This window comes from Leishmania infantum, chromosome 21, assembly GCF_000002875.2.
Source record: "Leishmania infantum JPCM5 genome chromosome 21".
In the NCBI taxonomy this organism is placed as follows: Eukaryota; Euglenozoa; class Kinetoplastea; order Trypanosomatida; family Trypanosomatidae; genus Leishmania; species Leishmania infantum.
The window spans coordinates 142389-163554 of NC_009405.2; the positions used below are offsets into that span (position 1 = coordinate 142389).

General features: G+C 62.9%; 7 protein-coding genes and 1 non-coding gene across 8 annotated transcripts; 7 read left to right on the forward strand and 1 right to left on the reverse strand.

The window, feature by feature from the left end:
• Positions 1–470: 470 nt before the first annotated feature.
• LINJ_21_0520 (hypothetical protein, unknown function) lies at positions 471–2591 on the forward strand (the record flags this gene model as incomplete). Its single annotated transcript, XM_001465320.1, has 1 exon — positions 471–2591. One exon carries the CDS (start codon positions 471–473, stop codon positions 2589–2591), a length of 2121 nt encoding a protein of 706 aa, XP_001465357.1.
• A 1441-nt stretch (positions 2592–4032) lies between these two features.
• Positions 4033–7071, forward strand: LINJ_21_0530 (vacuolar sorting-associated-like protein; the record flags this gene model as incomplete). Its single annotated transcript, XM_001465321.1, has 1 exon — positions 4033–7071. The coding sequence occupies one exon, from the start codon at positions 4033–4035 to the stop codon at positions 7069–7071; it is 3039 nt and encodes a 1012-aa protein (XP_001465358.1).
• A 1055-nt stretch (positions 7072–8126) lies between these two features.
• LINJ_21_0540 (conserved hypothetical protein) lies at positions 8127–9617 on the forward strand (the record flags this gene model as incomplete). The annotated part of the gene is made up of 1 exon (XM_001465322.1): positions 8127–9617. One exon carries the CDS (start codon positions 8127–8129, stop codon positions 9615–9617), a length of 1491 nt encoding a protein of 496 aa, XP_001465359.1.
• Positions 9618–11203: 1586 nt separating this feature from the next.
• On the forward strand, positions 11204–12565 carry LINJ_21_0550 (putative DnaJ protein; the record flags this gene model as incomplete). The annotated part of the gene is made up of 1 exon (XM_001465323.1): positions 11204–12565. The coding sequence occupies one exon, from the start codon at positions 11204–11206 to the stop codon at positions 12563–12565; it is 1362 nt and encodes a 453-aa protein (XP_001465360.1).
• Positions 12566–14087: 1522 nt separating this feature from the next.
• Positions 14088–14732, forward strand: LINJ_21_0560 (conserved hypothetical protein; the record flags this gene model as incomplete). The annotated part of the gene is made up of 1 exon (XM_001465324.1): positions 14088–14732. One exon carries the CDS (start codon positions 14088–14090, stop codon positions 14730–14732), a length of 645 nt encoding a protein of 214 aa, XP_001465361.1.
• Positions 14733–16593: 1861 nt separating this feature from the next.
• Positions 16594–17910, forward strand: LINJ_21_0570 (conserved hypothetical protein; the record flags this gene model as incomplete). Its single annotated transcript, XM_001465325.2, has 1 exon — positions 16594–17910. The coding sequence occupies one exon, from the start codon at positions 16594–16596 to the stop codon at positions 17908–17910; it is 1317 nt and encodes a 438-aa protein (XP_001465362.2).
• A 715-nt stretch (positions 17911–18625) lies between these two features.
• LINJ_21_0580 (conserved hypothetical protein) lies at positions 18626–19969 on the forward strand (the record flags this gene model as incomplete). The annotated part of the gene is made up of 1 exon (XM_001465326.1): positions 18626–19969. The coding sequence occupies one exon, from the start codon at positions 18626–18628 to the stop codon at positions 19967–19969; it is 1344 nt and encodes a 447-aa protein (XP_001465363.1).
• Positions 19970–21040: 1071 nt separating this feature from the next.
• On the reverse strand, positions 21041–21121 carry LINJ_21_tRNA1. Its single transcript has one exon. It is a non-coding gene; the product is annotated as a tRNA-Ser (tRNA).
• Between the last annotated feature and the right edge of the window lie 45 nt (positions 21122–21166).

Sequence of the window (21166 nt, forward strand, 5' to 3'; positions counted from 1 at the left end):
GCAAGTCCATCAAAGGTATGTATAGTGCGTCCCGTCGCTCACCAACGGGGAGGCACAGCGCTTACGAGCATAGTATTGATACGAATGAGGACGGCGGCGGTGTCGACGCCTCCACACGCCTGGCAGCCCTGCAGCTGCCGGCGTCATGGCTGCATGCATGGCTTCGGCACACCGAGGCTTTAGCAGAGGGAGACGACTCCGATGCGGACGACGTAGCGACGTGGCTGAATTCGAGCGGGGAGGCGTGGCTCTCGGTGCAGCCAGCGCTCGAGTACGCCTCTCTTAGCTACGGACCCGTCCACGCCGTCAATTGGCTGCAGTGGGAAGAAGTCAAGGCGCTCCACAATGCCGAACAACCGCGCCGGAAATGGCACGCCGAGTTCGCAGCGACAGCGGTCGGGAGGTCACCTGTAAGGGCACCGCCGTGCATCGTGGTGCAGGTGGTGTTGCTGTGGCTTCATGAAGGCCAGATGTATCGCCTGATGCCGGAGGAGTTTGTGAAAATGGAGGTCAAGGCGCGCGCGGCACTCGCTGCTCGGTCGATGCGGCCACCGCGCGCCGCATCCACAGGACGGTCTGTGGCGCCGTCCTTCAGGTCACTCTTCACGTGCTACATGAGGCTGGAGTACCCGCCTGGCACACTGTGTCCCCACCGCGTTCCCGTGCCAATCGCTGAGCCGCTGCTGACTCGCCAAGAGCTGGTGGAGCTGGTGAGGGCCACGGCCCACATACGTCGGCACCATCCGCTGCGTGTGGCGTACCGAGTATGGCCACAGGCCACTTCACTCACGGCAGCAGCGCCAGCATCGGCGCTGCCCTGGTCTGGCGGCCGTGCCGGCATCTCCTCTGCCGAGGCACGGATTGCGGTGGCGACGCCGACCATGCGCGCGCCCCCCCTGCACGCGTTGGAGAGCGACGCCGCAATGGTGGAGTTCATTCGTGATGTCCTGGCCTACGGCTGCACGGCCGTGCAAGTCGTGGCGGTGCGCAGTGGCCGCGTGCCGGTACAGGATACGAATCGCAGACGGCCTGAGGCAGTCGGCAGCGGTGTGCCGAGAGCACCGCAGCGACCCTACTACGTGGAGCACAACATGCGACAGGTGGGGGAGAGGAGCGCTGTGCTCGTCACGAACAACGCGCGCATGAATGACATCCTTCGCGGCATTACGCGGAAAGACAGCGCCACTCAGCATGGCAATGTCTCCTCCGTGTGGCGCGCGGTAGAGCCACTGCCCATTGATAGGGAGGATGAGGAAGTGGAGCGCGAGTACAGCAAGGTACCCGCCGACGCAATCCACCCGCACGAAGCTTCGGGCGAACTCGCCTGCGCCGCGCCCGCAGAGGCGAGGGTAACGGCGGCACTGGCAGAGGCCAGCGGCATGGACTGTCTTGGAAGCCGTGGCGACGCCGCCCCCTCGTCAATCCATGACAGCGACGCGAAGGCCTCCGGTGAAGACGAGCCCCCGCAGCTCTTGCGGAAAGACGCGGTGCCGCCCTCTCTGTCCGAGGAGAGCACGGGCAACATCACCCCTGCTGGCGAAGCGGCCTTGCAAGGAGTCCATCACGGTCGCTTCAGCGATGCAGACGAATTCGGTGTGACACGGCGCAACGCCGATCGGTACACCGAGCACGTGTCAGGCGAGGGAGCAGGGGATGGTGTTGGTTCACAGCAGCAGCGGCAGCAGCCGGAGCTGCAGCGCGAAGCGCTGCGACGCCCTCGCGTGGACAGCAGCGTGCAGTGCAAATTGTTTATCGAGGACGCGCTAGAAGGTAAGCCGATGGCACTGGCGCAGAAGGGGCCGTCGGCGCAATACGCGGAGAAGGTCATCGCAGTGGGCTCATGGAGTGACCATCGGGCTCCACACACACCGCATTTACGTGGCCCTACGTCATCACCGTCCAAGACGCCTGCCGATCCAGGTGACGTCTCCGCAGGAGCTGCGGAGGGGGCGATCACAGACAACGTTCACGTGGCTGTTCCAGCGCCGTGCGCGAAGTCGCCGTGCTCTGTCTCCCTTACGCAGCAGCGGCGCACCACCTCGAGCAGCTGCGGCAGCGCCACAATGCCAGATCCCGCTACAATGGTGCTTGTACGCTACAAGGTGGACCCCACTGTCGTGTGCGTCTCCGGCCCCGTGCTGCAGACGGTGCTGCAGCATCTTCAGGAGGCCATCTTCCAGCGATGCTGTGCCCACCTGTGTCGCGACCTGGACGCGCCGCGCCCGCGCTTTCACGCAGCGCACCCTCATCGCCACGCCGGCAGCGCACAGTTCAAGGCGGCCATGAGCTTCATCAACTCCTCCTCGACCGCTGCAGCACCCTCCAGAGATGCCGTGATGGCGGTGAGGTTCGGCAACGGAGACCGCAACACCAGAGACTCCGACCTCTCAATCGCATCCACCACTGATGTGCCTTGCACCGAGTTCATTCTACCGCTCTACCAGTATACCTTCACCCGTGTCGAAGAGGACGCCCTGGAGCGCTGCATTGCGGAGGTCATGGCCACCTACCAAGGCCTCGAGCAGCTGCCAGCGAAGGAGGCGGAGAAGTGGATACGGACGGCACCGAACCTCGTCTCCCTGGGGTGCTAAAAAAGCCGAGAAGTGGGCATCAGCAAGGTGACGCCGTTGCTGTCGCGATGGGTGGGTGGCGAGAGAAAGAAAAACGTTTGGAGGTGGTCATGGAAGCAGAGATAAGGAGCGTCGGAATGCTGATCGTTGCACACGCGCCTGCTCCCCCCCCCACCTCTCTATCCCCCGTCCACCCGCACCCTCTTCCTCCGAGCAGGAGAAGCCGTGGCCCTGTCGGCCATGAGCGGCGGCGGCTCCCTCCTCCGCTTCCCTCTTTTCATCGCGTGTGCGTGTGCGTGTCTGTGGAGCACTCATCCACCACTACCCCTCCTCTTGTGCGTAATTTAGTTGCGTGCATGTACGTCTGTGCGCACAGCGCGAGGAGGGTAGAGGAAGCGAGGCGGGGGTGGGTTGGGGTGTGCTGCTCGACGGGGGCACGGTTTGAACGCCTTCTATCTCTTCCCCTATCACTTCTCTGTGTGTGTGTTGTCCCTCTCGCACAAGCGCTCAGCTACTCATACACTCACACGTGTATGTATGTGCACTCCACCCCTCCCCGAACTCGACGGGATGCCTTCGTTCGCATCTGTGACTGCGCATATGCGTACGCGTCTGCCTGAGTCTCTCCCGCCCGTCCCCCACCCCTCCAACCCCCGCCGCCGCCCTCCTTTCGCATCGTTCAAGGCGACCGATGTGGTATCGAGTGAGTGAGGGAAGGGCAGAGAGGTGGCATGATGGTCCGGCGCACGCGTATGCGGGCACATATGTACATGAATGCATACCACCCACACGGCGTTGCTGGTGTCCCTTGGCTCGCGCCCCTCTTGCGGGTGCGGGTGTTTACTTCATCGTTACTTCTTGTCACCGTCACACAGGCAGGCACACAGCACGCCCACCCCTCTCCCTCCACCTTTGTTGCGAGTACGCGGACAATCATCACGCTTGCGTGCTTGAGGAAGGCAGCGGAGGGCGAGAGAAGCGGATCGAGAAGCTGCGCCGAGTGCGTCTGCGTCTCTCTGCCTGCGTGGCGGTGGCGGTTTCACGTTTGCCTAGCGCGGTGGCTCATGTCGCTCCCGCATTACATGTGCAATGGAAGAGTCGATATGCAGACGCACACTCATGTATACGCAGGTGTGGCGGATATGAACGAACATCTTCAGCGGCAGCGTCCGCAGCGCAGGCAGCGATAGGACTCCGATGCAACGCATCATCCGGCCTCCACCGTGCCCACCCCACCCCCTTCCCCCGCTTGCAGGCGGGAAGATCTTATGAAGCACACACACACACACACACCGACGCACAAGTATCTCTTTCTCTGCCCTCCCCGCTCCTGCAACCCTTCTTTCACCGCGTCGCCACCGCACCTCTATGGGATGCGTCACGCGCGCCACACGAACGCACACGCACACGGCAGCTGGAACTCACCGTACCGGCGAAAAGGAAAGCACACGGCAGCAGGCGAATGGCGTTTCGAATTCCAGACGACGATGGCACCGACGAGTACGTCGTCACGCTGCGCGGCCCGGTACTGACAGCCGCGGAGGAGCAGAAGAAGTGGCTGCAGGAGGCCCTCATCGCCGTAGACCGCAAAGCTGCCATCATGCGCAGCAGCATGGAGAGTCAAGACAGCATGGCGGTGGTGATTCGCGCCGCTGCGCAGATGCTGGATGAGCTGCGCACGAACCTGCTGGAGCCGCAAAACTACTACGAGCTCTACATGAAGGTGTTCAGCATGATGGAGGTGTTTGTGGCGTACCTCGAGGACGAACACCGCGCGAAGCGACACACCCTCGAGGAGATGTATGAGCGGGTGCAGTTTTGCGGTTACATTGTACCTCGCCTGTACCTGCTGATTGCGGCCGGTGCGGTGTATATCGATGCCGGAGATCAGCCCGCCCTCGAGATCGCGCGAGACTTGGTAGAGATGTGCAAGGGTGTGCAGCACCCGACCCGTGGGCTGTTTCTACGCCATTTCCTGTTGACAATGATGAAGGGCAAGCTGCCAGGTGACCCAAACCGCCGGGTCAGCGACGTCGGCAACGAGTCCGCAGGGGAGGCGCAGGAGGAGTATCCGCACAAGGAGGATGGCGGCACGGTGACGGACACCGCGAATCTGCTCGTGCAGAACTTCAAGGAGATGAACTGGTTGTGGATTCGCATGGAGGCTGGGAGCTACACCAACCGCAACGGCGGCAGCACGAACAGTGTCACCGCCTGCAGTCCGACTACTGCCGCGCTGCCAGCCACCTCGCCTCCTCCGGCTGCGTCGGCTGCCGCGTCGTCATGGTCGTCAGACGCCGCCACACGCCCGGGCTCTCCGCCGCGGTCGCTTCGCGCAGCACGTCGCACGCAGCAGGAGCGCCGCGCCATGTGTGTCTTGGTCGGCATGAACGTTGTCCGCGTGGCACAGCTGGACGGCATCAGTCGCGACGTCTATGCAAGCACCATATTGCCGCAGCTCCTGTCCATCATGGTACGCTACTGCGAGCCGTTGGCGCAGCAGTACCTCTTCGAGGTGCTCATACAAGTCTTCCCGGACGAGTTCCATCTCTTCACAATTGACAAGCTCTTCGGCGCCATCAGTCGCACCGTCCCTGGCGTCGAGGTGTCGGAGCTGTTCCGCTCGCTGATGGAGAGACTCTGCAAGTACGCCGTGGCCGTGCAGGAAGGCGTGACGGAAGTGTCGAGTCCTGAAGAAGAGGCGAAGCTCCGTGATGTATTCCCGATGCTGCTCAACCAAATGAGTTGCATGTCCGTCTCGTACAGCGCGCAAATGTCTACCACCACTGTGATCAAGCGCACATCGACGGTGCCGCCGCCGACGCCGATGATGCTGGGTGCGTACGTGACGGCCATGCGGCACCTTGTGAACGTGGTCATGACGCTCTACGGGAAGTCGGCGAAGCGCCGCTTCATGTCGCTGTCGAACATTGTCGACGTTGTGGCCTCCAAGTTCCCTTCGGCGGTCGTGGACTCGTCAGAGTCGAAAGAGTCGACGGGCGTGGTCGAGACTGCGGCGGCGTCGGCGGAGACGTCGACACCAGTCTCCATCAGCCCAGCTGCGGCCCTTGCCGCAGGTCAGTTCCTCGTGCACATCATTACGGAGTGTTGTGCGACGGTGCAGGAAGTAATGGCCATGGAAGGCATTGCGGCGCTCACATCGTGTCTGCCGTTCTTGCAGAGGCGCGAGGTGGCCATGGCGGTGTGCGAGGTCGCCCTGCGTGGCAGCACGGCCGCGCCGGTGCTGCCGTCCGTTAGCAAGGCAGCAAGTAGCGGCGCCGGTGGTGGTGTTTTGAAGCCAACGGTGGTGGTCACGGTGCCGCCGCCTTTGCCGCGTCCTATAACGGCTCTGGAGGACGTCGCGCGCCTCTTCGAGCTGCTGGACCCGATCCTTGTCGAGCAGCCCGACGCCCCATCCGACCTGCGGCTTATCTACAAGTACAACCCGGCCGTGGAGTTCGTCGACGAGCAGAACCTCGTGTGCCGCATACTTCACCTCCTCGCCAACGACGACCCGGCCGTCTATGCAAAGATGTTGACCGGCGTACGTAAGGTTCTCCTGCAGGGAGGCGCGCGGCGCATCCCGCTCACCTACCCGACCCTGATGACGCTGCACCGACGCGCAGCGCTGCGGCTCTATGCCCAGTATCAGCGCGTCTCCTCCTCGAGTGCCAAGTCCGACGAGGGCGAAAGGGACGGCGACGAGGCTGATACAGCGGCGGCGGCGGCGTCGCAGGCGATGAAGGCTATCCGCAAGTGTTTTAGTCATGTGCACTCGGGTGACAGCAAGGGCATCCTCGAAGTGTTCGCGGTCGAGGCACCCACGGAGGCGCTCAAGGAGTACCTCTTCTGCTCCAACACGGCCGATGTATGCGAGCAATCAGAGACCAGCTATGCGCTCTACGCCGAGGCGCTGACGCTGTACGAAGGTCACATTGAGGAGAGTCACGAGCAGATCGACGTTCTCGTCGCCTGCGTGAATGCTCTGTGCCAGATGCGCAACATGCCGGAGGAGAACTACGAAGTGCTGGCCGCGAAGGTGTGTCAGTACGCGTCAAAAATGCTCAAGAAGCACGACCAGAGCTACCTCGTCGCCGTCTGCGCCGCGCTCTTCGCTAAGAAGCAGCTCTCGCGCGAGAACCAGCAGCGTGTGCAGGAGTGCCTGCGGCGGTCGCTGAAGCTGGCGGGGCAGGTTCTCGCCCTCGCACAACTGCAGCTGTACGTGCAGCTGCTGAACATCTTTCTGCACTTCTTCACATCCAAGAGCGGCTACTTGGTGTCCGTCGAACTCGTGAATGAGCTGATAGAAAAGATCTCCGAGGCGAGCGAGGTGCAGCGCAGTGAAGTCGGCGGTGACGGCAAAAACAGCACCGCCGATGACGACGACAGCGACAACGCAGCCAACACGTTCGCCAAAATCCGCCTTGTCTATCGCAACATCACAAAGTACATCCGCTCTCGTCAGAGTGCCGAGGAGCGGTGGAACGAAATCGACGTGTGAGCGGGGCGCGCGCTGTGTGTGCTTGTGAGAAAGAGGGAGGGAGGAAGATGGGCTGATTAATACCGAGCCTTTTATCGTGTATGCGAGTTCGTGTGTCTATGTCTGTGTCTGCATGCGTTCGTGTGTGTGTGTGTGTGTGCATGAGTGCGGCTCGGCTTTCGAGCCCGAGTCCCTTCTTCCCTTCGTGTGGCGTGATGTGCACGGCCGTAAAGGCCGAGAGGTGCGCGCACAGGCACACGCACGCACACAGAGTATTGACTTGCTCTCTCTCTACTTTGTTGTTTCGGGTGCTCTCGGTGTGCGTGACGCCTACACCCTCTGTAACGGACCTCTTTTCTTGTTTCCCCTCCGTGTGTGCGCGTGCGTGCGTGCGGGTGTGTGGGGGGTGGGGGGGGGGGTCGCCTTCGATGGCAGCATACACACTCACACATGCCACCACCCCGCCCCTTCCACGTTGTCCCGCCTCCCCCTCTTTTGTTTTCTGTGCCATGCTTGCTGTCTTCTTCTCCGGTCGCTTTGTGCGGAGACACACGCTCGTACCTCTTCCCCGTCCACTCAACCGACACGCACCTCGCAGACCCGTCCTTTGGCCAAGTTTGTATCTGTACCTGTGTGTCTGTGCGTGTGTGTGTGCGTCTCATTCCGCCTACTCACCCGCCCTTGCCTCGCCGTCACTGTAGCCACAGCCGCGCACGCGCAAGACGAGAGAGAGGAGGGGAAGGGGTGGACCATGTGCGTGCTCACGAGTCGCTTGCTTCCGCCCAGCCCACCGGTTCGCACAAGGACACCCCGCGAAGTCCCCTTCGTGCAAGTGCTCCGTGGCCCAGCGGACCCTGCCCTCTTGGCATTGTCTGTGTCCTCTCGTTCTCACGCGCCTGTCAAGCCTCCTCCCTCTTTCCCTCCCGCTCTCTGCCGCAGTCATGCATAGACAGCCATACACACACACACACACGCTGAAAACGGAACTTACGGCGCTGCTCTCTGCTCCCTCATCCGGCTCTCGCCCACGCCGTGCCATCACAGCCTCCACCTCACTCCCTGTGTGAGCGTAAACGATGGACCAACTGGCCGTCGACCTGAGCGCCTTGAGGGAGCTTGTGCTTCAGCACCAGCATCAGCAACGTCTGGCGAACGACACCCATGTGGGGGTGGACGCCGTGGCAGTGCCGTCCGCGCTGAGCGCGAGCACCAGCGCTGCCACGGTGACGACGACAGCTGACAAGCTGCGACAGTTGCAGCGGGAGCTCGGTGCGCTGACGGAGCAGCTGCATGCAGAGAAGGCTGCGTCGGCTCAGCGGCTCTTGCAGCAGCGCTGCGACGCGGCCTCGCTGCAAGAACTGCTTGATCAGGCAGCACGTGCGGATGAGAAAGTCGCCGACTTGACGTCGCAGCTGACGGAGTGGAAGCGACGGTGTCAGGCAGTCGAAGAGGCCCACGCGGGGTGCACCGGTCAGTACGAGAGTGTGCGGGAGCAGGTGGAGTGCGTGCAACGGCACGCGGCGGAGACGCAGGCGCAGCATGCGGTTCTCACCGCAAGAGCCACAGAAGCCCAGCGACTCGTGTCGAAGCTGGCAGACGAGAAGGCTCAGCTGCAGGGCACATTGCGCTCCCGCGACGCCGCCCTGCTGCGGCTCTCTGGGGTCGAACTGGACCGAGATGAGGCCCGCGCACGTGTGCAGGCCTTCGAGGCGCAGCACGCAGAGTGGGTGGCTGAGGTGTGCGCGTATCAGCGCTACTTCGACTCCGCGCGTGAAGAGTACGTACGCGGCCTGCGCCACGTTGCCTCAGTGCGTCAGGAGCACGAGGCGCTGAGGGAGGCACTGACACAGAGCGAGGCGCGATGTGTGCACTGGGAGAAGCTGTTTACGGACCTCAGCGCTGGTGCCTGCGCCGGGTTCGCGGCCACGCCAGCGGACGCATCGACGGAGGAGGCAGCGGCAGACATCTCCGGCGCGAGCAGCGCTGTCATCGCCGTTGGTGTCGCAGAGGATGGCAGCCCCTCCAGCGGCGGCGGCTGCGACGCGAGTGACTGTTTTGACCATCCCACCTCCCCATTTGACGCTGCCTTCGTGCCGCTTCTCGAGACGAAGGTGGCGGATCTTGCGCTGCGTCTCTGCGACGCCCAGGCCCGCGCCGACGCCGCGGAGCGCACCGCGGAGGACTTATCTCGCTTGTCCCTGGCAGACTCTACGCTGCTGATACACCTCAAGTCCCTAGTTTGTGCTCTCCGTCCACAGGTCGATGGCGTGGCGGATCACAACGCACAGCTTCAGGCACGTCTGCTGGCCGCTGAGTCCTTCACCGACGCATTGATGCAGCACGTGGTGCGGCTCGGTGAGGCGTTTGCCGACGAAGCGAGTCAGCGATGTTGGCTGACGGCAGCGTCATCCGCCAGCGCTATCGGAGGGGGCGGAGGTGTGGACGTGCTAAGCGGTGGCAGCGGTGGTCGTGGCAGCGAGACTACTCTTCCACCAGCGACGCCTCCCTCTGCCCTGACACAAAGTCGACGGCACCGCCTGCGCACAAGAGTTCTGGGCGGGCGGTGATCGCGAGCATGGCGCACACGGCCAGGAAAGACGCATACAGAGAGATGTCGGTTTGTAAGGTGTGGTGTGTGTGTGTGTGTGTGTGTGTGTGTGGTGTATGGTGTGTGTTCGTCGTGTGCACATGGGTTGTGGTCGCTGCTTCCCTTCTGCTGGTGTTGCTGCTATGATGTTTTGTTTGCCGCTCTGTCTATTCCTCATGCACAAGACCGACGCGCATGCGTCCACTCATCGCATGGACGAAGATAGCGAGTGCGAGGTACCGATGCGGACATGCTCTCGTAGAGCGTACAGTCTGGACACGGTTGCATCACGTGCGGTGGGGTCGAACAGGAGATGAACCGCAGCACGAGCGGGTGCGTGAGAGAAGCAACACGGACGAGGCGGAGGAGAGTAGCAGCGGGAAGGGGAGAAGCGCCTCCTCCTCTCGCCCCGCACCCGACCACCGTGCTGGTGGGTTCGTGTTGCTCTCTGTGCAGCCTGCCCGATTCTCTCTTCTCTGCTTGAGCCCTCTCATCTCGTTGGGCTCCGCCGTAACCACGCCGTCCATCCTTCATCGCGTCACCACGTTGATTGGTGGCTTTACGTAAGAACGGTCATCACCACCACCGCACGCGCGCGCACTCTGTGGTACGGCGTTGCCGCCGCTGCACGAGGAGGAAGCACAACGAACAGGAAAGCAAGGAAACATCGCCGCCCCCGCGACAGCAGCAGCAGCAACAAGCGGAGCTGTCTGCCTGTGAGCCGGAGAAGGTAGGGATACACATGCGTGTATGCATGTCCACATCGATCGATCTGTGTGTGTGTGTGTGTGTGTGTGCAGAGCCTCCTACCGGTAGTCGACGTACATTCACACACGCACACACATACATGAACAACTTCAGGTCTCATCAGGGCACTTAAAAAGAATTCTTTCGCTCCTCTCCTCTCCTCTCCTCCATCTCTCTCCTTGGGTATGTGCGTGTGTGTGCTCGCCATCGGTCACTGTGCTGTCAAGTGGGCTCGTCTTCTTGCGTATCAGTGACTAAATACGTGCGTCGCATCCTATTCCATCGCAGCACTGCCGCCGCCGCTGCCGCTGCTGCCGTCTCTCTCTCTCTCATACGTACCTGACTTCTTTTATCTTACTATTTCCAGCTACGTGTACGCGTGTGCAGTCACTTACCTGCGAAGCGACTCGGCTGCCTGAGCCGCCCCGCCGCCGCCGCCGCTCGTCGCTCTCCTCTCTCGAGCACGCACCCTCCTTTTGGGAGGATTCAGTGTACTGACAGAGCGAGCGAGCCCGTGAGAGCCACACAGACGCACACAGCGCGCGCGGTGTGGCACACGCATCATCAGAATCTTGATCTTCACTATTGCCGTTTGGTTGTTGGCGTTTGCACGAAGCAACATCGCCGGTGACGTCCTAAGAAGTTGTCGCGCGCCCGCTCGCACAGACATCAAAGCCTCCTCTTTTCTCACCCGCCTTCTCCTTCCTCTCACTTTCAGCATCTAGCGCCCATCTCCGCTTTTCCGCGCCTCGCCCTGCCTCGTCTGTCTGTGTGTGTGTGTGTGTGTGTGTGTGTGTGCTTGTGTGTAAAAGGGCAAAGATGGTGCGCGAAACGGAGCTGTACGAGGTGTTGAACGTGTCGGTCGAGGCCGACGAGCACGAGATCAAGCGGTCCTACCGCCGGCTGGCCCTCAAGTATCACCCCGACAAGAACACCGGCGATGAGGCCGCAGCGGACATGTTCAAGAAGGTGAGCAACGCCTACGAAGTGCTCAGCGACCCCGAGAAGCGGCAGGTGTACGACAAGTACGGCAAGGAGGGACTAGAAAGGGGCGCGGGCGAGGGTGGCGGCTTCCATGATGCGACGGACATCTTCTCCATGTTCTTCGGCGGAGGCGCGCGGGAGCGCGGGGAGCCAAAGCCGAAGGACATCGTCCACGAGCTCGAGGTGAAACTGGATGACCTGTACAACGGCGCCACGAAGAAAGTGATGATTTCGCGTGACCGCCTCTGCGGTACCTGTGAGGGCAGTGGGCTGAAGCCCAGCGGCAAGCGCATCACCTGCGCCCAGTGCCGCGGTCGCGGTGTGCTGCTGCGCACCCAGCAGGTCTTCCCCGGGTTCCATCATCAGGTGCAGATGCGCTGTCCTGCCTGTGGTGGCGAGGGCGAAATCGTCGCGGCCTCTGACCTCTGCACCGGCTGCCGCGGCAAGCGCGCAGTGCGCGAGAAGAGTGTGCTGGAGGTGCACATTGACCGTGGCGCCTCCAAGTCGGACCACTTCACCTTCACTGGCGAGGGCAATCAGGAGCCCGGGATCCGCCTGTCTGGCGACGTGCTTATCTTTTTGAGCGTGCGCCCGCATCCCGTCTTCCACCGCATAAACGACCATCTCATGATGCGCTGCCCCATTACCCTGCAGGAGGCACTATGCGGGTTCGAGGTGCCCATCGAGCATCTCGACGGCCGCCAGCTTGTCATCAAGGCGTCGCCCGGCCAGGTGGTGCACAGCGACAGTGCGTGGAGCGTGTACAATGAAGGCATGCCAGTAAAGGGCACCGGCGGTCTGCAGAAAGGCAAACTGTTCATCTACTTCGATGTCGAGTGGCCAGAGACGCTGCCGAGGGAACAGATCGACAAGATCGTGACGGCCTTGAACGTGCCGGAGAAGCCCGGCAAGCTGGGCGGGCATGTGGTGGAGCTGACGGAGTACAAGGCCGCCGGCAAGTTCAAGGGTGGCAAGAATGGGAAGCGCGGTGGTGCGGCGGGGTCGCGGTCTGCCGGCGCCGGCCGTGGGCGTGGGGCCGCTCGAAGCCGCCAGGCGCACGCCGAGGAGGACGAATTCGAGGATGTCACTGACGACGATGACGACGAGCAGCAGCAGTACGGCGGTCAGCAGTACTTCCGCGCAGGTCCGCAAGGCTTCAACGGCAGCACGCAGACCGTAGAGTGCGCACAGCAGTAGTAGAGAGTAGATGACCGCAAGCTCGAGGGTCAAGGTGCGCATGGGCATGTGCGTGCTCGTGTGTGTGTGTGTGTGTGTGAGGGTAGGTGTGCAAATATACGCACGCGCTCTGTCATGGGCCCGCTCTCCTCTACGCACCCTCCTCCCCTCCCGATATACACACACAAGTCGCGGCATCATGGGGCCCTTCCTCCCCCTGCTCCACGCTCTGTTCATTCCCTGTTATGAATACTGTGTGCGTGTGCGTACGTTGTTCCGTTATCCATGCTCTCTCGCCTTCTTCTTTTCTCCATAATGCCCTCCGTAACAAAATCACCAGAAGACAGCCGCCTCAGTGCTGATGGACAGACATGCAGGCATGCAGGAGGTCAGAGGCAAAACTGCTTCAGCACTCTCCCACCCACCCCTCACTCCCCACCCCCACCCCTTCATCCCTCTGCGACCACATATACACACACGCACACAACATCCGCCTACGAGCCCGTGGCGCACGCGTGTGGGTCTCAGGGAGGACGAGAGTACAGATGCCGATAGTCGTACTAGAAGGAAGCGGTGGTTGAGGGGGGAGGGGGAGGGGGGAGGGGGGCGTACCCGCGGAAGAGTGCGGGGTGGCACAGATGTGTGTGTGTGTGTGTGTGCAGGTGAAGGCGAGAAGGGACAGGGAGGGCGCCTGCATATGTGCGTGTGCTTTGCGTAGGGCGTCTCTCTGTCGCTGTCGTCCCTTCTCCTCCGCTGCTGCTGCTGCCTCGGAGACAGGCACGCGTGCATCAAGGGGCGAGACAGCAGCGAGTGGATAGGGGAAGGGCTGCCTCCTCGGGCTCTCACTCTCCCCTCTCGCTGCTTCTCGTCCACAGCCTGTGTCGTGGCCGACACGATTCACGCATGTAGGCGAAAAGTCATGCATCCGAGTCCAACGTTCACGGCTTCTTCCGCTCGCTCTGTTCTCCCCTCTTCTACTGCCTCTGCCGCACCATCCCACGCGTTGCCTTGGAGGGCGTGTGTTAGCCGCGCACACCCCTCACACACGTACGCCCATCTCATCTTTCGGCCTCCCCCTTCGTCAGCGTCCCCTCCCCCTTCCCTTCCTCCCCGTCGTCAGAGACAAGGTGTGTGCGCGCAGGGTGTGGTCTGCTGCACGTGGGCTGCATCGTCGCTCACAAGAAACCCCACACGCACACGTACACACTCAAGCACGATTGAGGAAAGGGGGCTCGAGCATATCGTCCTTGTCGCCGTCGTGGTGGTGCCGCTGTCGCACGCACTCGTCGCATCTTTCGGTGTCTGTGTTTGTGTGTGTTTGTGTGTGTGTGTGTGGTGTGTGGTGTGTGTCGGTGCAGAAGGTGGGAGAGGGCGGGAGGGTGTTGCCTTCTCGTTTTGCTTGACGCATGCAACATCGCCCGAGACTGCCATCTGCGCGCAGCGTCCACCACGCCATTCGCGAGGGTCCCTTGCCCGTTTGGTTTTGCTGTCCTCTCCTCCTCTCACGTCACGCACGCCGTCTCACCACACACGCGCCCACGGCATGGCTTCTATACTGACGAGACAGGCGCTGTGGGTGCCAGTGGTGAAGCACAACCCGGCGTTTGTTGAGAGCGTCCACAGGCTGCTTCGAAGCAGCCCCATCACCTCTCTTACCGCCGCCGCCATCGGGCTAAAGCTGGAGGAGGTGCAAGTCGCGCTGGAGCCAGAGGCGTGGCACCCCGACAAGATGGTGGCGTCCATGATGGCGTTCCCGGTACAGATCTCGGCTGCTGCGTGTGACTACATGCTCGAGCAGCAACAGCGACAGCAGCCGAAACCCCGAGAGCTTACTTTCGGGTTCGCGATTTCCATCTGCGACTCGTGCAACACGCTCCATGTGATGGAGCGGCTGCTGCCAGCGTCCAGCCGGCACGTATCTGTCAACATGCAGACCCACTGCATGCGCAACCTCCGGGAAGAGGAAAAGGTGGTGGTGGTGAGCACCATCGACAAGATGGGCAAGCGGCTCGTGTACTGCAAGACAGACTTTTTCGTTGAGGCGGCAGAGCCAGTGCCGGAGGAGGTGGTGCAGCGCGAGAAGAGCATCAAGACGTTGGCAGAGTTGCGTGCAGCGCTGATGCACTACGAGAAGGCGGTGTCGGGGGCGCATGTCAAGTCGATTATGTCAACGAGCAAGCCCGGATAACGTGGGTGGCGTCCCATCGTCGTCATGTCTCTCGCTTCTTGCATTCGGCCGCGGATCGTATCACCCTTGCCAAATTGTATAGAGCGGAAGCGGGCACGGGAAGGGGAGAGGCCGTAAGAGAAGGAGAAGGAGGGGGGCTTGTAGGACGTAGCGGTGTGCATAACGCATGCCTGCGTCTCGGCGACTCGCCTTCCTCATCGAGCACCTCATGGCACACGAATCAGACCCTTTCTTGAACCTCCCCTCCCCTCGCGGCGTGTCGTATCTGTGCTGCGGCTCTCGGTGTTTGTGGGCGTTGCCTCTGCGCCTGCCCTCTCTTCTTCTCCCGCCCTTTAACGTCATCGCTCACCGATACATCCCCTTCTCTCTTCCAGGCGATGCACGCGCACGCGCATCTGCACGGAATCAGTCGGCGGGTTGATTGGTTGAGGCAGGATGGCTACTATTCGCTCCATCCTGTGCTGGATGAAGGCGCACGATTTCGTGAGTGCGGCGTTTCCCAGCGTGTTCGACATCATCCTTGTAGAGAAGCGGGGTTAGTAGGGTGGGCCTTCCACGCGCTTGGTAGCCGTCCTGTTCACGTTGTGCCCCGAGGGCGGCGTCGTTAACCCGGCCACGCTGTGCACAGGGAACGATGCCACGGCGATGCTGATGGGCCGGATAGCCCCCTGCTACATCGCGATAGCGAATCCCCCTTCTACGAACGGACGTGTCTGTCGATTCAGGCGAACAGCAAGGCCTCTCCTTCTGCGGTGTGGCCTCACCTATCTTCCCATACCGCGCATCGGCAAGATGGGCAGGCGCATCGTGTACGCGAGCGTCGACAACGTCGAGCCGCCGCTGATGCAGTGCCACCGATGAACACGACTGCAGAGCTGCTGCCAGCCATGTAAAGTCCAGCGGTGCTGTCGAACGGGAAGCACGTCAAGGCGATGTTGCCCATCAGCGTTCCGACGAGAACACAACATCACGCGCGGGCAGCGGCAAGCACAGGCGCATACGTGCGGTGAGAGGGTTTGGCCGGTGTCGTCCATCATTTGCGAGCTCCCGTGCAGCCTCCCTCGCGACGTGCACACAGACACACACAGGGGGAGGGGGGCGGGTGCGAGGGCCTCCCTCCTCACCCCCTCCCTCAAAGCAGAAAGTAAACGCGCATACATGTGCACCTGTATGTGCTGGGTAGGCGGGCGACAATGCAGCTGCAGGTAGACAGCGAAAGAGGGGAATGCAAGTGCGTGCTACTCTGGGAGGATAGTGGATGGGACGCCTCGCCGCCGCCATTGCACGGCGCCCTCCCCCCGTTAATGATGATCTCTCTTTTCAAGCGGCCCTCGCCCTCACTGTTCCCCATACTTCGCCATCCTCTGCTGGCTACCTCACACACGCCGCCCTCTGTCTCCCGCTGTCTGCGTGGAGAGAGAGAGACCTCCTACGGGACACCACAAGGTCGAACCACCGCCGCAGCCCTCCGCGGCATCCGCTTGTCTTCCTCCCTCGACATAGACGTGTCCCCATCATCACCATGGCGAAGAAGAAAAACGCACGCAGCGCATCTGTCTCTGCTGCCGCCACGGACGGTGGCGCCGCCCCTGCCGACGGAGGCCTCCGGCCTGTCTTCGCCGCATCGACGCGCACCGCCACAGCGGAGGAGGTGCTGCATGCGGCACTGGAACAGCTCGACTCCATCGCACAGGAGGCGCACGTGTACACGCAGCAGCTAAAGGCGGCCGCACTGAACTGCGCTGCGGCGGAGGTTACGTCACCGCCTTTCAAGCGCGCGCGCGACGACCCGGCGGGCGGCGAGGTGCGGCTGACCGCCTCCACTGCAGCCAAGGGCAGTCGCCTTGACGTCTTCGCTGCCATGTCCGCCTTGCAATATCAAGCCCTCTGTGCAGCGGTGGCGGCCTACGGGCTGCAACTCCTGCCGTCGCTGGAAGAGATTCTCAAGCGGGTGGCGCTGGCTGTGCTGACGCCGTGGCTGTCCACCCCAGAGGCGTGGGAAACACTGGCGATGCTGTGCACCACGTACCGCGCCGGTGCTGCCCACGTCTTGGCTGAGCTACTGGAGAGCCTCCTGCGGGAGCCTGGGGTGCTACTGCTGGATGCGCCACAGCTCGTGCCGGCGTGGTACGCAGAGGCTGTTGTACACGTCCTGCCTTCGGCGATGGCGTCGAACGCGGCCACCGCAGCCCTGGGCGGCTTGCTGACACTTGCCGAGGACCAGCAGCTGCGAGAAGAGTCGGCCGAGTCTGTCCAGCAGGCGGCGCACATCCACACTGAAAGGACGGCGCGGAAGCTGCGTGCGCTAGTGGACATGCTCTACGCAGCCGGCGGGTATGTGCCGCAGGCTACCTTGCAGCAGATGGCGCTGCGGCACGCGATGGAGGTGGTGGAGGGCGGCGTGCTGCCCTGCTACCTCAGCGAGCAGGAGTACAGCGAGGCCTTCAGCACAGCCTCCACGTTTCCGGGGACGGCGGCGGCGGGGGATTCAACCGGCGCGGCGGTGCTGCGCTGGAATGTGCCAGCAGCCTGGCACGCAGTTAGTCTTCAGTTGCTCGAAGCCTTTCTCTTCGCGTGCCGTCCCGGACTCCCGGCGCAGCTGCTGGTGACAGCGACGCGCGCCATCAACGTCCTCGCCGCGCGCCTGCATCGCGGAGTACCGCTGCTGAGCACATCGCAGGATCCGAATTCGACGGCCGGCCCCAGCCAAGATAGGAGCAAGAAGGCCACGTTGGTGGCGTTGCCGCTCCTTCCGGTTACGGCCGCGGTCGGGGCTGCGGTGGTGCGCCTCGGTCACGTTCTGCAACTTCTCCGTCATCCCGTCGTGCTGCCGCCCTTCCAGCCCGCGCAGTTGGTGGTGGAGAAGGCGAAGCGGCGCACATTTGTGTTGACAGAGCCTGCTGCCGCGCCGGTCACCTCTGCGCCTGCAGCTCCTGCTGCGCCCCCCGCAGAGACGGTGGCTGCACCGAGTACGCGCGTGGCAATGGCGCCGCCGCCGCAACAGCAGCCTCGGCCTGTCGCGCCGACCGTTGCAGCGCCCGCCGCAGTACCCGCACCAGCCGCAGCTTTGCCTCGCACGCCAGCGCCGCAGCCTGTGAAGCCGGCGCCACCCCCGCAACCGCCCGCCGTTGTGGACAGCGCCGACGACGACATCCCCGACATCGTGATGGACGACTAAGTCGGGGCGGGCCTGTCGCTGACCAGAGAAGCCGGCAGGCAGAGAGCCGCCCGTGTGTGTGTGTGTGTGTGTGTGTGTGTGTGTGTGTGTGTGTGTGTGTGTGTGTGTGTGTGTGTGTGTGTGTGTGTGTCGATGCAGCCGGGGGTAAGTCAGGGGGGAAGGTTTGCCAGACGCTCTAATTTCGACATGTAAGCTCGGCCACGCGTCGTAAAAGGCTTTGTGTGGCACGCCGCCACTAACGCGAACGAGTAAGGCTACATCCCTCACGTTCACACGCCCCCCTCCCCTCCCTCACCACCGGCCCCTATGTGTATGTCTGGAGAAGGGCAAAGGAACGCACGGCGCAGAACAGCTGGGGCACAGAATCTGGGATGATATGTAAGGATGTCGCATGCCTTGTGGGAGGGCAGAAAGGGCCTCCCACACACCCCACACCCGAGCCGCGTGTGCCTGTGCCTTGCCAGCTCAGAAGATGGCCACTGGTGCGTTCATTTTCTCAGCACTCGATACATTCTGGCATGCAGTCTCGCCACTCTTTTCGATTCTCGTGGCTCCCCGTCATATCCTCGTTGGCGTGTGCATACCCGCACCGCGCGCAGCACGCGACAACCGGCCCTCTCGCCCACCCCACACATCCACACGCACACACCTCCTCGTTGGGGCCATTCTTTCTTCGTCTTCTTTGGCATTCATAGACGGAAAGTTCCAGCTCATCATGCTGCGCCGCATCGCATACACGTTGCTGCCGCGCGACCCGCAGGAGGTGCGCCTCCTCCACCACACCAGTGGTGGAGTCGTCATCGCAGCCGTGCGCTACAGGAAAACGTCGTCGCCGCTGTTCTTCACAGTTGTCGAGATGGCGGCGCCGAACGAGCAGGCGCTGCCGCTGCGCGTGGTGCACGTGCGGGTGCCGCGCCCCGCCGCGGTGGTGAGCGCCGTTGCGCTGGTGCGCAGCGCAGACGGCGCGGATATCTACGTGATTGTGCAGGCCGCTGAGAAGACGGACGCCGAAGCCGCTCCAGCCTCCGTCACGTCGTACGTCTACCGACGCCAGATAGTTGCCGTCGACGAGGATGACGACGGCGACAAGTCGCACAACTACGCCGTCGAGGACGACGTGGTATCCTCCTCTGCAGCATCGGCGGCGGCAGCTTCCACGCGAGTGCGCTATCAGCGGCTGCCGCGTGCGTTCGCCAGCGCCAGCGCGGCCACCTGGACTGCTGTGGCTGCATTCAACACCAGCGAGAACATGCTGACAGATGCGAGCTCATCCGTTGGTGCAGCAGTCACCCCAACTGCCGCCTTTATCACGGCCAGTGGCGGTGGTACAGACATCCAGCTGCAGCTGTGGCAGCTGTGCGGCACCCGCGTTGCGCTAGAGGCGACATGGCGGGTACCGGCGCTCGCCGGCTTCGCGGTGAAGGAGATCCTGACGCTGCCCGGCACCCAGGACGTGGTGCTGCTGCGGCACCATAACAGCATTCTTGAGGTGAACCTTTCGGCTCTGCGCAGCGCGTGTGCGTACCGCAGCACCGTCACGGGCAACGCGTTCCTATCACGCGCGTGGCGGTGGTTGGCGCACGAGCAGCTGACCGCCTGCGCCGTCAAGGATGCGCTGCTGTACGCCGGGACTGAGGGGGGCGCGGTGCTCGTGTGGGACCTGCGCAGACCAACATCCACTGCCGCCGCGGCCGGTCCATGCGGCGGGCCGCCACCGCTGTGCAGCGCCGAGCTCAAGACGCCCATCACGGGCTTGTACGCGCCGTACGCGACCGGCTTCATCACGTGCGACGCCAGCGGCGGGGTACGAGACTGGCGAGAGCGGGGTGAGATGGACATGGGCGACAACCAGAACGAGGAGGCCGAGGAAGGTGCGCTGCGCGACGTGGCCGGCATGGCGGCGTCGGCAGCGGCAGCGGCGACTCAGTTCCCGTACCGCTCGCGTGCGCCGGTGGAGATGCCAACCGGTGACGAGGGCTGCGTTGCCCTCGATGGCCACGACAATTTCGCCGCCGTGGTGAGTGAGTGCGGTCGTCTGTGTCTCTACTTCTGCGACTAATCGGTGAGAGGGTGGGAGAGGAGAGCGCCTTCGCTGTGTCGCTGGCGTGAGGCTTGTGCGTCGGTGCTCGCGCGTGGGGTGGCGCGATGACGACGTTGGGGATGAGGAGAGAGTGTCCTCCCTCGCTCGTAGGCAGTGGTGCGTTGCCGCACATAAGCAGACAGAAAAGCAATTCAAATCCGTAGCAGTAACTCCGCGCGCCGTGTGCGAAGTAGCCGACGCCACCCCCTACCCTAGCGTGCCGTGCCCATGCTCCCGTATACTCACACATTCCCCCCCCCCTCCCACACACACACCTCTGTTTTTCAGCGTGGGGCCCCACCGTCCATCCACTGCCACCCCCTCTCCCTCCGACCCCTGTCACGGGCCCAGCCCCGCGTGGGCCGATGGCAGCCGTAGACGCACACGCGCCACAGCAACGCGCCGACCCAGCCATCGGAGAGCACGGCCCCCGCCCCCACCCACGCCCACAGCCCATGCATCGCGGGGCGCCGCGCAGCCGCGCCCACCATGCCGGCCGCCACCGGACGCATCCCCCTCGCGGTGGCGCTCGGGCACCCCACCCACACACCAGTGGGCGGTGTGAGGGCCGGGCCGGGTGGGGGACGCTCGGGTCACGATGACGCTCTGCCCATCATGTGGATGGATACAGATCTGCCTCGCTGTCGCGGGCCACTCCGATGCAACGTCATCCAGGACGCCACCGCCGGCACCAGCAGCGACACATCGCTCTGAACCCTCCCCCCTGCGGCGTAGGCGCCTGACCCCGTCACCACCAGAAGCGGCTCGGCACTTGGCAGGGGGTGGGGGAGGGGGCTGCCTGGCCTCAGTTTGGCATGGCCCCAGGCGCCCCTTTTCACCGGGCCAACCCGGTGGAGGGAAAAGGGTGGGGAGTACGGCACTCAGGGTTCCCGAGTCATCACTGACCTCAGTACTAACGGAGCCTGTGAGTGCTTAACTTCACAAATCGGACGGGATATGGTGTTTTCACTCAAGTGTGGTCGTACCCGAGATGCGGGCGAAAAGGCGACGCTCGCCAATTGGAGGGATTGGTGGTGGCGGAAAAAAGTACGCAAACGGAAGGGTTCGAACCTTCGCGTGAGATCACACCTGCTTAGCAGGCAGGCGCCTTAACCACTCGGCCACGTTTGCTACACTTCGCGGTGCTAAAAAAAAGACAGGCAACGTTTCATAGGA